Source organism: Catharus ustulatus, chromosome 17 (genome assembly GCF_009819885.2).
Source record: "Catharus ustulatus isolate bCatUst1 chromosome 17, bCatUst1.pri.v2, whole genome shotgun sequence".
In the NCBI taxonomy this organism is placed as follows: Eukaryota; Metazoa; Chordata; class Aves; order Passeriformes; family Turdidae; genus Catharus; species Catharus ustulatus.
In genome coordinates, this window is record NC_046237.1 from 6037561 (window position 1) to 6053280 (window position 15720).

The 15720-nt window shown below is 40.9% G+C and overlaps 1 protein-coding gene across 2 annotated transcripts; it reads right to left on the reverse strand.

The window, feature by feature from the left end:
• Positions 1-471: 471 nt before the first annotated feature.
• On the reverse strand, positions 472-15500 carry YTHDF1 (YTH N6-methyladenosine RNA binding protein 1). 2 transcript variants are annotated; one of them, XM_033074928.2, is made up of 5 exons: positions 15103-15229; positions 14695-14719; positions 13147-13226; positions 7821-9347; positions 472-1981 (listed from the first exon to the last, which is right to left on the reverse strand). In XM_033074928.2, exons 1-5 carry the CDS (start codon positions 15127-15129, stop codon positions 1955-1957), a joined length of 1686 nt encoding a protein of 561 aa, XP_032930819.1. In that variant the 5' UTR covers positions 15130-15229; the 3' UTR covers positions 472-1954. The 2 variants fall into 2 exon arrangements, with proteins under 2 accessions (XP_032930819.1, XP_032930818.1); XM_033074927.2 differs by having other exon boundaries at positions 1961-9347; positions 15103-15500.
• Positions 15501-15720: the final 220 nt, after the last annotated feature.

A 15720-nucleotide genomic window follows, 5' to 3' on the forward strand; every position in this document is an offset into this window, starting at 1 on the left:
ACCAACAGCGGTGCTTTTACTGGATGGCAACATGTTTATAAAATGCAGAATTGCTTTAATAAGTCAGTTAAAACAATATCAAAGCAAATTACTACAGTCAAAGTAAGAAAGAAACTGGTCAGAGTGTTACTGGATTTGGGAATTCTTTTCTCACCCTGGTGACCCAAGGCTGTGCTGCTGCCTCCTCAAGGGTACAGCACAACTTCCAGTGCTCTCCTCAGCTTCTCTGCCTCACAAGGAGAAAGGGAAGCACAAGTGACAGGCACTGCACATGGATGCAGGTCCTCTGAGGAATGGGAATAGTCAAAGCAGCTTCAATGTCCTCTGCAGAGTCCTGTGAAACCATTCAACATCTGAGTTGCTCAATCAAACCACTTCTCGAGTTAGATTTAATTGGGGAGTCAGCAGAAAGGGTGATTGGAACAGAGGAAGACAACTGAAAGTTGGGAAAAAATGAAAATGACATCAAGCTTGCTAAATATGTATTGTTTATTAAGGCTTGTATTCTCCTAGAGGAAAAAGTTAATCTGATGCTGTCCATTACTCCTTACAGGCAGTAACAGTCCAGAGACAGAGTTATACGTTCTAAATACAAGTCTAAATTATACAGATTAAACTTTATTTAAATTGGAGGTCCTTTTGGAGTAAATAGTATTCAGAAGATACTTGCTTTCTAATATAGTAAAAGATCCTCTACAATAAACACGTGCAGATTCAGTGTGCTAGAGCAGCGGACATGAGCACCATTTCCATGCTTAACTGGAACTCCAGTTGGTGACAGGTTCTCCGACGGTCCCCTCACTCCACAAAAACATGACAGCAAATTCAATTTCTTAAAACAGGTTTTTTTACTCATCCAACAGAAAAAAAAAATTAGACATACACACTGTCAATTTTAAACATCTGAGGCATAATCCATCATATTATCCGTACTATTAGTTCCTACGTTAAAGCTCAGCATTATTGGTATAAAAACTTTAAATGGCATTAGGATTTGGGGGGGTTGGGAGAGAGTAATGAAGGGAAGGATTAAAAATGATCTGCAATTAACTAATAACACCTGAAAGCTGAAATAGGTTTAAACACATTGTTTTAAACCCCAGCAATGTCGATAGCATCACATTATTATTTAATTAAGCTACAAAAACCGTAAAGCAGAATTATGGCTGAGAGAAAGCGTCTCGCTCACCCTCGGCAGGATATGGAATAACAGATGCACACTGAAGCACTGGTTAACAGAATGTGAAAGGGAAATATTTTCCAGAGAAACAATTCCACTGACAATTTGATTTTCTACTAGACAGAAAAAACCAACATGGCGCATCAGCAGTTTTAAAAGAGTAATTGTACAGATAAAGAGGCAGAGCAGCTGCACAGAGTGATCAGAAATTTAGGGGCTTTTTCATTTTAAAATTCTGAAGTGCAGTATCTTAGGAGGGTTTTTTTTTTTTTAAATGACAAAAAAAATAATCAATGCATGGTTTCTTAGTTGTGCCATGAAGAAAAAGGGATTGGGAGGAGGATAAAGGAAGATTTGTCATGTATTCTCCATAATCTCTGTATCTGGCTAGGAACATAATTCGTGCCAAAATAAAGTCTTTGGGAAGCACTGACACTTTAGTATGCTCATGTATAGGTCCACATTAGGTTAATATAACTGTTTATCAACTTAAAAAAAAAATAAAAACAGACACACCTTTATTAATGATTTCTACAGAATTTTACATAGAAAAAAAGATACAAATTAATGCAGATCCACTTGGGCAAAAATAAACTACAAATGTACTTAAAGATGCAACAACTTAAATTTCCCCTGCACGAGAAGATATATTGGAGCTGAAAGCTTTAGTTTGTCCTGATGCCAGGATACAGCACCAGTTATACTTAATTTTGTTTCTCATAGTCGAATTTAATATCAGTTCTAGTATATATATCAAACTGTATATGGTTATTCTTATTGTTTGTTTCGATTCTGACGTTCCTGCAAAGAGAAAAAAGTTAAGATTTTAGTCAAAGGAACAAGCAGAGTTTTTAGTAGTTTAACAGCACTAACGTGATCCCAGATAATTATACATTTTAAACAATGCTGCTACATTTTATAAATACAGTGTTCATAGCAAACAAACCCAAGGACTTGATAACTTCATGTTTTTAAGTGCAGCCTCAAGTGGAACATCTGGATATACCTGCAGTCACTTCAAACCAAGGTCACAGAGAGGAAGGTATGACATATCAACACTCCAAAGGAGAAACAGGATCTGCAATATTCTACTTTCTGGATTATTTTAGCTACTGCAGTAGTAGCACAACCAATACACGAGCAGAAAGCAGATGGCAGATTAGTGAACTCCACAGAACTGGTCTAATTTTGAAGCACTCAAATGACTTTGGAGTTTAGTCACATTCAGTAAAAGCAGGGATTTGAGCTGCTGACAAATTCTGTCCCTAATTCTTCCTATTGGTTCAACTATTCTGGGAAGCACTGGGAAACACTTGGAGGTAAGAGATAAAAACAGCTTAGGTAGAAGAAAAGTTTTGTGTTTCTACCTAGTCTGACAAAACCCAGCACAGCTGGACTGAACAACCCAAGGGTGTCCCAGAGTGCTCCAGCACAGCAGCTGGGAGGGTCTTTGAGGCTTTTTCCAAAGTTTCTGCTAATCACAAGTACTGAAGCCAGATAAAATCTCCTAAGGGATACAGCTGGGGCTGCCTGCAGGTGAGCTCCAGGTCAGTGAGCTGTGCTCTCCTAGCAGCACAGGGCTCCAGACACCTGAGCAGTGCCTAGCAGCACAGGGCACTTCAGCCAGGGCTTCAGGAGCCCCAGAGGTGCAGGACAGAACCACGCTGCTGTGCCTCAGCCCTGTGCATCCTCCAGCTCAGGCACCCTGCACACTGAACAGAAAGGGCTCAGCCTCCCCAGTTTTGCTGCTCACACTGCAGAGCTGCCATGGAAAGACTCGACTCTGTACTTAAATGCATCAATACAGCACCAAATCCTATTCCAAAAGAAATTGTGAGCTAGCTCAGGCACCACCAACAGCCAATTCCTGAACTAACACCTTCAGATTTTGTTTTGTGGACTCATTCTGTATAAAGTTCAACTCAGAATTGTTTCTGTTGTGATGTAAAGCTTACTTGCAAATATACCAATCATTGTAAATGTAAGACTGCATTTGCTGCTTCAGCTGGTCACAGCATAGAAATCAGAAGAGATTTTTAAAAACTGAATAGTCTGATTTCTGCCTCCAGGCAGAATATTAATATTTCAATTTTCATAATAAAATTAAGTCAACAAAGTCCAGAATTAATTATTAATCTATAATTTAAAACTGAAGTAAAAGATAACAAAGTTATTTTACCAAATCAACAAAACAGGCTGTGTAAAGTGGTAGAATTTATTATAACAATCTGTATTCCTATCTTTTAACTCTTGACTATGATGAATTATCAGTGAAAGCCATTTCTTAATGGCAGAGTATCAGAACATTACATGTTGTTAATAAAAAGTTTATGTCTGCCTGGCATTTCAAACAAAAGGGGGTTACAAGTATCTAGAACTGAATCATAACAACTCCATTTTCAGGATTCCAAAAAAAGGAATTGTTTCATCCTATTTCCAACTTCCATTTCCAAGGTGGCACATCCCCTTTAGAGCCCTACATGTTCAGAGCCCACTCTTTCCCACTGCCACCTCATGTAACTTGCTTTTAGTTTTCTGTGTAGTCACCCACTGACCTCCCTGATTCCACTTTCTTTAGAAATGGAAGCTTTCCATTCTCATGGACTAGCCCCACATAAAAAGAGGCAGGCTAGCAGCACCTGAGCCCTCCCCCTGCAGTGCTCATGGCATTCAGAAACTCAGCTCAGACTCTGTAATTCAGTAAAATGTGCTCTTTACTGAGCAAATTCCCAAGCAGTTCCTCCTACCTTGCTTTTTGCTTTCTCCCTTGGGGGCTAATCTGAGTCTTCCTCTTTACAAATGTCTGAAACCACATAAAATTCTTCGTGCTCTGGAGCATGGCTGCTTTTTAGAAGCTCTAACTCTCAAATTCTCTTCCTTACTGCTACTTAGCACTACTGCAAGCAAGAACAGTTTTGTGAACAGCTAACAAAGCTGTGCTCATTTTGGTTCTGAAGATCCCGAGCCTTCAGCTTCTCTTCTCCAGTGGAATACTCTTGATATCTCACAGGAGAGCTCCAGCTGCACACTTCTCCTTCAGGACACTAATCTGTACGGTCTTCAGACACAGGGAAAATAGGTTTCCACAAAACTTGCAGAGATTTCCATCTTGGAGACACTCATCCCTGTCAAACTTCTTTTCTCTTCACCTCAGGCTAAAGTAGCTTCAACTTTCCTACTAAACTTGGTTAAAGTCAGTGGGATCAAAGCATTTATCTTCAGACATAAAAATAGAAATGTTTTCTTTATCTCAGGAACACGCTATTAATCTTAAAATATGTTTTTTAACTAGAGCTTTGGAGGAAGGACAATATTCCATCCTTTTAAGTTCCGTGACTGTGCTCACAGAAAGCTCATTCAGTGAAAGGAATCACACAGTGCTAGGAGAAAATGAGTATTTCCAGGTGCCAACACACACCAGCCAACACTTTTCAGTATTTAATCACCTAAAGCAGAACTGGTAATCTTGGTGATTCAGGAGCTTTCTAAGACTCTGCAGCTCTGCCAAAACAACACCAAGGTGTAGAGCTGAGTGCCTTGCCAGAGGTGGCAGCACAGCAGCCCAGTACAGGAGCTGGGACCATCTGCTCTGTGCAGATCTGGGAGCACGAGCTGCTGACAGCTCATCTGTCACCTGTAAAGTACCAAGATCTGCAACAAGTTTGTCTTTAAAAGCTTTTGAGCTTTTTGTTAAGGCCCTGATGGCATGCTTTTAGGAACTATTAATAACTCTATTTTCTTTTTTAAAAGAAGTTCTCTCACATGTCACAACTTTTTTCCAGTTTTTTTGACGACAGAAGTAGCTCTTTGTGGGCACTGTAGTAGTTCTGGAACTAGCCAAGAAAGGCTGTGAGGGTCAGGTGAGTATTCATGCCACTCACTGTTTTGGTATTTCATTCCAGACCCCAATACCCTTCTATTCCTCCCCAAACCAGGTTCTGGGGCACCAGACTGAGTTTAAGCATTTTGGTGTGGCAAATCAAAAGCTGGACTTAAATCCCAGCATGACCAAATCCTCTTTCAGTTCTGGAGGGATACCTTCTTTCAGCAATGCTGCAAAGTGATGAATCTTTGGCACTTGCAAGAATTTCATCCAGCATTATACCTGCCAAAGCCTCACTGGATGATTTGGCACTGACACTGAGGCTCCTACATCAGTTAAACTCAGCAGCACAAGCTGGAGCTGGCTCTGCACACAGCAGCCATGGAACTGCTGGTTAGCAACAAACTGGAACCATCTAAAGAGCTGGAATGCCAGTGGCTTGCCCTGCACTTTAATAGTTTACATTATTATTTTCTACTAAATACTTGTGTATAAATGAAATTGTATCATTTAAGTTCTGTGTACAGTTTTTTAAGAATTGTGTCCCTTTGTAATCACAACAGCAGTGAAATGGTAGCACAAAATTTCAATGACTTTACAGCTAAACAAGAGTGTAATAAACCTAGCAATATGAGAACCAATTAAGATGGAACATATACATACAACTATCTGAAAATGTCAATTAGGTCACAAAATACTTTAACTGGCAATAAGATTCTTCAAAAATTACTGACATAGGAAGATTAACTTTGTTAACTGGGAGGTTTGAACTTCAACAGCACAAACTTAACAGTAAAAACTTTAGGCTTAAAAAAACAAACTCTTCTAGTAATCAGCTGGACTTCTAAAGTCCATTTTGTCAGCAAAGGGGAAAAATAGTGACTTTCCAGACAAGTTTTATAGAGTCAACCTGACAAGCAGCATCTTTTCATTCCTTCATTGCTACTCTGCTTTAGCTCTCTAGCACTATTACCTTCCTTGGTGTACTTTGGTGTCCCATTTTCTAAGCTATTCAGAGGAATCTAAGAAATATTAAATTAGACTTCATAGTTTATTTCATGAACATGTAATACAAGCTAGAGCCTGTTTTAAATGAGGAAATAAAATGCATTATTTTAAAAAACTGATCCTGTTATAAATAAAGCAGTGACCTGGGTAAGAATATTTTTGAGTAGATAGTGGGAATTGCTTGTATTTATTAAATCAACCCCAAATGAGATCAGCTCAATAGTCAAACACCAGCCCTCTGAGATCATACAAAGCACAGGCATTTTGGTGTTTGTGCCACCCTTGGGGTCTTGCTCAGGCCAGAGAGTTCTCTGTGCAAGAGCAGATCTGTTATCACTTTTCCTGTGCTCTGACTTCTTAAACACCCACAGTTGTCCCCTCCAGCAGCAAAGCACAGGAACACAGAATTAAAAACCCAAATCAATCACACCCTGCTACACCACAAACATGGGACACAGGAACCCAGGCTGCCTCACTGTGTCATAAGGGAACACCTCTCCCAGGCTGCATTGAATATTGAATTGCTAATTATCTACAGAAAGAATGAAGTGTTCAAGTGAAGCCCTTCAGGTTTTACCTTGTGGAAGCCCACAGGGAGCACACAAGAAAAACTTGCAGTTTTAAGCTGTCCTCCCCTGCTGTGCTGAGGTCGGCCATGCACATCTATCATGGCCAGGAAAAGTTCAGCCAAGAAGTTTTAAAGACACTGAACTCCTTTCCTCACATAACTTAAGGGTACAATCTATGAAGACAGTTTAAAGCAATTTTATCTACACTTTTAAACGGCAATAAAAACTTAAAAATGGCAAATTTAAAATTTAAGCTGTAGAAACATGCATTAAGTCTTTGCTTGAAAAAGATCTTAAAAACAAGTGTGAGCTACCCTAAACTAAACCAGCCTGTCAAACAAATGCTGTATTTGCAGTGCTATACAAAAATGTCTAGGAAACACTATCAACAGCCAGCAAATTTAAGTGTTACTTCAGTACCAACTACACATCCTAACACCTATTATTTTGTCAGGTCATTACTTCTGAACTGCCTAATTAGAGAAGGGCATTCTTGAAATGGAGTCGTGGGACAGAGAGGGACAGAGATCCCTTGTGATAGACTTAGGGCCATGAAAATGTATGGGAAGTTTTACTACACTCTCCCAGTTACTGCCCAGACTTCTCTCACTACATCCTCACTCAAAACTTCAAGAATTAGTAGACAGATTAAACCTGGGAACTGAAAACCTTTATTTATCCAAATAATACATGTGACTTCAGCAGCATAAATGCACTCTTTCTAGCACTATTCCAGCAATATTATGCAACTCTTTCTTTTCCAGAGAGATAAACTGAAGAAACAAAATTAGGTTTCTTATTCTTAAAGATGATGTACAAATTTCAAATACCAATGCAGGTATCAATTTTGATAGTCCAGTTCCAGTCAAACAGTGTTTAAACACCTCATATTTAAGGCAAAAAAACTTAAGTGACAATCACTGGCAGAACCCAATTCTGAAACAGAAACTATGCTCTATTAACCATTTTAAGATAAAAAAATAAATCAAACTCCAATAAACTGGACATAAAGTCCTTTACCCGTATTACTGCTCAGCTTTCTGCTTTGAAACTCATTGACTTGTGAAACTGTCACAGAGAAACACGCAGCAGATTTGTGTTATTAAACACAGAAGAAAACCATCAAGTTGAGACGTATCAAAAACATTTTGAATTCCTACTTACATTTTTCCACCATAGCAGCCTTCACATTTCATTTTCCCCATATCTGTGTATAAAATAAATTTTTTAATAAGTTTACCTTCCGCACCACCTCCTCCTCTTCCTGGCGCTTTTCATAATGAGAAAAGTCATCAAAGATGGAGGTCGTGTGCTTGTAAGTAGCAATAATTTTAAGCACTTGTTTTGCTTTTTCTAAGGGCACCTCCTGTGTATCACGGGAGTTTGTAACGGGTTTGTTGTCATTGTTCTCCAGCCTGATGTGTCTCAGTTGGTTGTTGGGCACATCCTTCACAAAGATCCACTTGACATCAAATTTCCCCTTCCACTTGTCCTGAGACCAGACACCTGCACTGGTGCCATAGTCCACAGGTGATTTCATCTCTGCTACTCCACAGAAGTGTCCACTGCCATTGACACTGAACAGCAAGTACACGGGGCCCTTGCTGTTCATGGAGCGGAAAGCGCTGTCCAGGCGTTTGTTGCCGTGCTCCGTACTACACCAAATAGAATATTTAATGGAACGATGAATATCATCCTCGGAATAGCTCTTTATTATGAACACTCGTCCATTTTTAAGGTTCCACTCGAAATCTTTAGGGTTATAGCTGTGAGCAGCTTTCAGTTTTTCAAGGACAGGATGGGACTCACCGCTCGGAACGGGGTTGGGCTGGGTGCTGCCAGCCGAGTTGGTGTCGTTCCCGGTTCCTCCGCTTTGGCCAAAAGCTGCATTTCTGTTCCGAGGAGCTACCCAGCGGTTCTGGGGTGGCTGCTGAGGGGTCTGATACTGTGGCTGAGTCAATGGAGGAGGCTGAGCTGGAACAGGCTGAACAATTGGTTGCTGTGGCTGTGGAACAGACTGAGGAGAAGGTATCTGTTGGGGGGCAGGAACTTTTGCCACAGGACCCTTATTGTCCCAAGTACCTATGTCCATATTATGCTTTATAGGGGGAGGAGGCAATGCTCCTCCGATTACAGGTCCAGATTTTGTTTTCATTTTAGGCTGTGGTTTTGCAGGCTTGCTGGCAATAGCAGCCCAAGAGGTTGGTTTAGATACTGGCAAGTTTACATTAGATCCACCATTCCCAGAGAGGGCACCTGTCATCCCAGCACTGTTAACAACAGAACCTACTGTTTTCACTGCAGAAGTTGTAACATCTCCACCAATCTTCAGTCCAACCATTCCCTGCTCAATACTGTTCATTCCAGGAGCTTTATTTAATGTATCATTATGAAATCCTGTTTGTCCATCCACAATGGTACCCCCCAGGGAACTGGGTGGGTAGCTGTAACTGCTCCCATATGCTGAGCTTTGTGTCTGCTGTCCTTGGGATCCGCTTGTTCCCCAAGCTGAGAAGGCAGGATTTTCAGGGAAAAAGTTAAACCGGTGCTGATAGATATTATTTCCCAGACCCCCAGGCTGTCCAAAAACGGCATCGTGCATAAAATGATGATCCCCATTACTGAGCTGTCCATAGGTGGTGAGATAAGGGATAGGAGGATCTCCTCCTGTAGACCATGGTGCTTCACTGAGAGAATAGGGGAACCCAATAGATGGTGGATAATAACTGGACAGATAAGGATCAGTCATTGATGGATAGCTACTGTTCTGTTAAAGAGAAAAAACAGTCACCAGATAAATAAACCCTTCACTTATAAATAGCCACAACACCAAACAGAATAGAACACCAGAGACAAGGTAATGTAATTTCTAATGGCAGATCTTAGTTCACACTCCAAGAAGGATTCAGGGCTAAAATGAAGTATCTGGGCATTTACAATACCCCAGCACCAGGGGCTCACACTCAGCTTAGTACTTGAGATTTTGAAACCATGTAATCTTACTTATGCTACTAAGGTTATTTAGTAGCCAACAGACCAAATTATTGCGAGGAACATATCTAACTATATTTTGTAGCTCACAGAACTAAGGATATTTAGCATTTCTAGACTGCTCCATGGAAGAAGCTTTAACTGAATTACCTTAATATGACCATACATACAACATACCCTTACAATCCTCATTATAGAATTGTTTTGAGGAGCCAACAGCCTCCAATAAAAATCCCACCTCAAGCAGTAGAACATCCAAAGGCTACTTCTAACACACATGTCAAGTCTGCCACAGGTAAGAGATACAAACTGACACTACAGGGCCTGGTGCACCAGAGACAAATCCATCCCAAGATGGCACAGACCATCCCAACTCTTGGACAAAGACCCTTTCCAGCCTTTTGCTTAAGTTTTTTCCTCCCTCAGTAATAAAGTTACAACTGTGCAGGAGTGTTCCTGACTGTCCTTCCAAACAGGACATCTCTCCCACTCATGAAATCGAGACCAAACATTTATAAAACAGATCCCTCCTGAAATTTCCTCCCCTTCAACTGTTTCTTAGACCAAGCTGAGAAGCTTTTCCTCTCACTAACACTTTGCTGGCACCTGATTTTGAAGTATTCCATATGATTCTTACATTCAACAATGCAAAAGAACAAAGCCAGGATGTTCTAAAGTGGCTTTTATTCCTCTTCAAATCAACTTGAAGCACATATATTGGAGACTTTCCAAAGTGACACTCCAATCATAATTACCAGAGAGGGGGTGGGAAGGTCAACATCTCCTGTTAATGAGTGCAACAGTAGCTTGCCTTTCCTTACTCATAAAGACTATTTTAAGAAGAGGAACTCCTCTTTCAAACTGCTGGATTCCAAATTTGAAAAGAAAATTGTATCTGTAAAATTAGGAAAACTGCACCAGAACTTCAGCCATTTTTCAAAAAAATCTGATTTCTCAGCTTTCTAAAAAAAAAAAAAAACAAAGAATAAAATCCCCTCCTAGCTGAAGATAAGCCTAATATCCAACTGATACAGAAACATTTTTACTGCTCATTTTTCAATGACCTCTTTTCCATGACACCCCAGGGCCAGAGTAATTCAATATCCTTAAGTTTCATACAATATGCCTCCAAGACTTCCATACAATACTGCAAACACTTCAGAGACTGAAACAGCCTAAATCCAGCATTAGTGATTCAAAAGAAATGATCTCTGCCACTGTTCAAGCTGCCTTTATTTACACACAAATTCTGTCACTAAAAAGAGGTACAGAAATCCCCTTCCTATGAGATGATCCTCTAAAACAGTTTTCTGAGCCTCCCATGCTAAAGTAATCAATACTTAGCATAAAAAAAAATTTCTGAAAGACTTTGACACTGATGAATGTTATATTTTAAAATGCTAATTTAAGAAAAAATTAAAAACAAATGCAGATGAAAGGGAGGAGACATAAATAGTTCTCTGAGATACTTATGCTCATATATTCAAGTTTAGAATCTAAGTCTAGAGAAATGCAAGTGTTTTGTCTCAGAAATATTTAGGCTAAAGAATTTTAGACAATTCCTGCAGCTGTCATCTCTTCACACAGCCTGTAAAGTCTCCACAAGGATTCTAACAGGATTAAAGGAAACTTTCAGCAGCCATCCTTACCAAACATTCAATCTATTTTGACTGGCTTTATGCCAGAGTGTGTAAAAGAAACCCTGACAGAAGTTCTTCCCTGCAACAGCAGAATGTTTATTTCAATAAACTTACCCTTGACCTTTCTGCACCCTTCTGTGTCTTTTTTATTAAAAATCCCCAAACAAAACCAACTCAACCACTCTGTTAATTTGGAAAGAATCTCCTTTCCCCCAAAACATGCTACTTGTTGGTGATTCCCTGTTTCACAGGAATTGATCTCTTGGTTCTGAATGACTTGACAGGAGGATGCTTTTCCTGCTGAATGTAAATCTGTACATGAAGAGTCTACTTGACTTAGTTCTCTCTGCTCTCAAAAGTACTTTTAACACAGTATTACTAACCTACATTGGATTTTTTATGTCAAATATATTATTGAGTCAGCTGGGGTTTTAAATTCTTCAGGTTTTTTTTAATATCCAGTTGGTATCAAATGGTTTTTTTTAAGTCATCTGTACTTTACAGTAATTTTCAAGGGCTGAATAACTCTGACTGGATAACTGGATAATAAGGCTTTGTGCAGCAACATGGCTGTCTTCAGTACAAAATCTCACAGTCCTAATTAATGCTACTGTCACTTTCCACTTAAAATTGTAAGAGGACCTACACAATTGTTTCTTGTGCCATGCCAATTTTTCACTGCAGCATAAATAAATTGGTCAATGGAGCTACACTTTCCTAAAGAAAACTTTTATTATAATTATGGAAATTCTAACAGCCGTAGCAATTTTTCTATTTAATCCTAATAACTGGGCTTGTTGACAGCAAAGACAAATTTCCTAGAATAAAACTATAATAGATGGGTCTCTTTTCTCTATGTGAGCACTCAGAATATTTCACAGTTTAGTTTCAAGTAATTAAAATTATATATAAATGCAAGGAAGTACAATTTTTTAAAAAAAGAGGGAGGCAAAACCCTCAATTTCTTTCACAAACAATTTTGCATTAAAAATTAAGATTTTACTTCCTTTTTCCCCCACAAAGGCTTTTCTACCTTCCACAGCCTGTTAACTCCAAAAGAAGGAATTTCCTCCCATTAAGTTATCATAAGTCTGGAGAACACATCTATGCTGCAAGCAGGCTCAGTGATGTCATCAATATTAACACTGGCATCTGACAGCTTCAGGCTGAATTATAAATTTCCTTTCTAAAATGTAACACTTAGCCTTCCCATCTTGGTACCTCTGGTAAGTGTTTCTCTCTGAAATAGTGTTTCAAACTTGTGAATGAAAACTTTTTGCTTCTCCAGTTTCCATACATTTTGTTCCCTTTAAAGATTTGAATGTGAAGTCAAAACTTACTTCAGAGTATACTTTCAATTACCATGGTATTTTAGTCATGGATGTTGATTTAATGTACATTATGAGAGTTTACATTACAGTTCCTTAGTCTTAAGTAACACATCTTTAATTCTTAAAAAATATCAGAGGACATGAAAGAACAACATTTGCTGAAGTGTAAAAAATGAGACAACTCTACAAAGTACCTAGAGAGCATCCAACCCAAATCTCAACTACATTCATTTCTAGGATTATATAAATAACAGGAATCAGGAGAGCCCAAAAGCAAAATTTTCAGAATCCCACAGGCAACTATCAAAGAACTGCAAGATCAGTCTGTCACAGTCCAGCCACATCAGTAACCTGCAAGGGGAGGAGGAAAGAGCTGCAGCTCCTTGGAGCATTAACTTCATTTTCACTTGTGGCCATCTGGAGATGCAAAATAATATTAGCTTTGGGAACACAAATGCTGGTTGGATCACCAAGTAACAAAATATGCTGTCATTTCTTTTTCCATTTCTATTTAAGGCATTTGCTCCCTCCACACAATCCTATGAATGGAGTGCCAACAGCATGCCTAAGGAAAAAAAGAAAACTAAGTTAAAAATACACTAACCTGATTTGACTGCCCAGAAAGGTAAGGTTCAAAATCGTTGTCATGAACTGTGTCCTTCTGATGTAACGAACCATTTTGTACTACAAAAAAAGGGTTACAGCACATTATAACACCAGCAGCAGGAATGATGTTCCACCCTATGCTACTTTAGGAAAAGCCATATTTCTTCTGCAAACCAGGAAGTCTCATAAAAAGACCAAAGGATGACATTTCCCACCCCCCAGATAGTTTGTCTTTATATTACTGCTTATAAAACAAAGTTTGAGTAAATTAAAAAAAATTAGCAATTAAAAATTCTACAGCTGAGAGTAAGCAAACAACTCATGTGAATTAACTCCAAACAAAAAATTCATTATTGAGAACAATTTTGTGAAAAAAAGATTGGGAAACAACATCTATTGTTCTGGCCCATAATTAGAACACACAAACTCACAGTTTTCCCAGGGTGTGTTATTCACTGCTTAAGCTGGCTAAAATAAGATGAGGTGAGGTTACATTTAATTATGAAATGAAGACTGCTTTGGTATCCTGATATTTTCAGGAAAACTTAACTTTCAACGTTCTCATCTGTAAAATAAAGATATCTGCCATAAAGTCCTACTTCAGCATAAAAGAATGTCTGATAAGCATTTGAAACCCACTACTGAATGATGTACAAACCCAAAATGGTTATTAGGCCCCTTCAAATGATTTCCTGTTTGCTTTAAATTCGAAAAAAACGAGGTCAAATACATGGTGTGATAGTTGCTGTATTTACCTATTCCACAGAACAGCTGACCTAAATATAATACTACACCAAATAAAGTGTTTAGCAAACAAGCTTGGGAGTTTAGCAGAATATTTCTGCAAACTTTGTCAAGGGCAGTAGAGGTAAAAGAATGCTTACAAACACAGGGAATGTTTCTTCAACTAGAGAGAGCTGGATTTCAAGGCAGTTAAAATGTATTAAAAAGCATTTATGAGTTTGGTATTATTACTTCTGAAGTCTTAACAGTTATGTGCTTGTTAGCAATCACAGTAGGAATGAAAGTATTTTTTAGATGACTTGTTATGAAGTTTAATTTGAAATGAAGCAGAGGAGTTGTAAAAATGCCTATTATCTCATCAGAAGTTAGCCAACTTCAAGTTCCCTAAATGATTAAGTTTAGGGGTTTAAGTAAATATTTCAGCCAATAGCAGAGCAGCAACACAACAGCATTCACAGAGCGTGTAAAAGTAGGTAAAAATACATATATTGTACAGGAATATGTCCTTGTGACTTTATGTAGTAACCTGCTTCATCTTCTTATTATTTAGAATTATTTAGAGAGAATTATTTAGTACCACCACAGTCCTTCCCACTGCAAATCCAGCAGCATGAAGTGGGATGCAGGCAAGCTCGGATGAACGGTAGTCGATGTTATTTTTGAAACAAAGCACACATTCCCTCATTCCCAGATGTTTTCCATACACAGCAACAGCGATACATTCCTGCTCACCTACAGGTACCTGTACAATTGATCTGTTACAGTACAATTTAAGCGAGCAGATCGCAGCACGATTTCTCACCTTTATTATCCTGTCCTTTCGGTCTCTGGGAAGCCACAGCACGTGATTACGGGGGAAAAAAAAGGAAATTAAAAAGTTAATTTTAGAAAAACGCTCACATTGTTATAGATACGGCAAACCCCACAGCCTCTGAGGATAGGGAAGAGACTTATAAAAATGGCCAGCAGCATCTCAAGGTTTGTTTGCACCAGGGCTGGAGCAGCGTGTTCCACGTATCACTCACTCAGCACCGGCCTTCCTGAGAAATGGCCCCGGCGAGGAGGCGGGAACGTGCTGTGCCCACGGGGGAAGTTCAGGAGAACGATGCAGGTCTGAAGCAGCCGAGGGGGAGAAGAAAAGCCTCGCGGGGCCTGCCAGCCGCAGGCCCGGGAATCCCCCCGCCCACGGGCCGCCTCGCCACTCACTCACCTGAGGGTCAACGCTTGTGGCAGACATAATTCATGCACAGGGCCGCCGTGGTTCAGCAGAGAGCGCCGGGGGACGAGGCAGGGCCGCTCGGCGCGGCGCGGAGCTCCGGGGCCTGGCGGAGGGGCGGCGGCGGCGCCTCCTCTCCCCTCAGGCGGCGGCCGGGCGGGGAAGGGGCCGGGGCCGAGGGGGAGGGAAAGGGGCCGCCTGGCGCCTCCTCGGGGCGCCTCCTCAGAGGGCGGCGGTGCAGGAGGCGGCGGCGCGGCTCAGCCGTCACGCTGCCGGTGCCGGAGCCGGCCCGGTCTCTCACATGCCCGCGGGCCGGGCCTGGGGCCGCAGCGAGCGGGGCAGCGGCGGCCGCCAACTCCAATGGCGGCGGGCGCCGGGCTGCGGTGACGTCAGCGCCGAGCGCGCGGGGCGCGCCGGGAGCGCACGGGGCGGGGAGCGGCGAAAGGCGCGCGGGGCGGTGGCGCCTGGTGCGCGTGCGCGGGAGCGCTGAGGGGCGTGAGGGGCTGAGGGGAGGGAGGGGGCGCATGGCGGACACGGGCCCGCCCCGCGTCCCGCCACAGGGTGCTCGGGCTGCTCGGCCTGCGGAACTGGGTCTGAGGGCACTAAAACGTG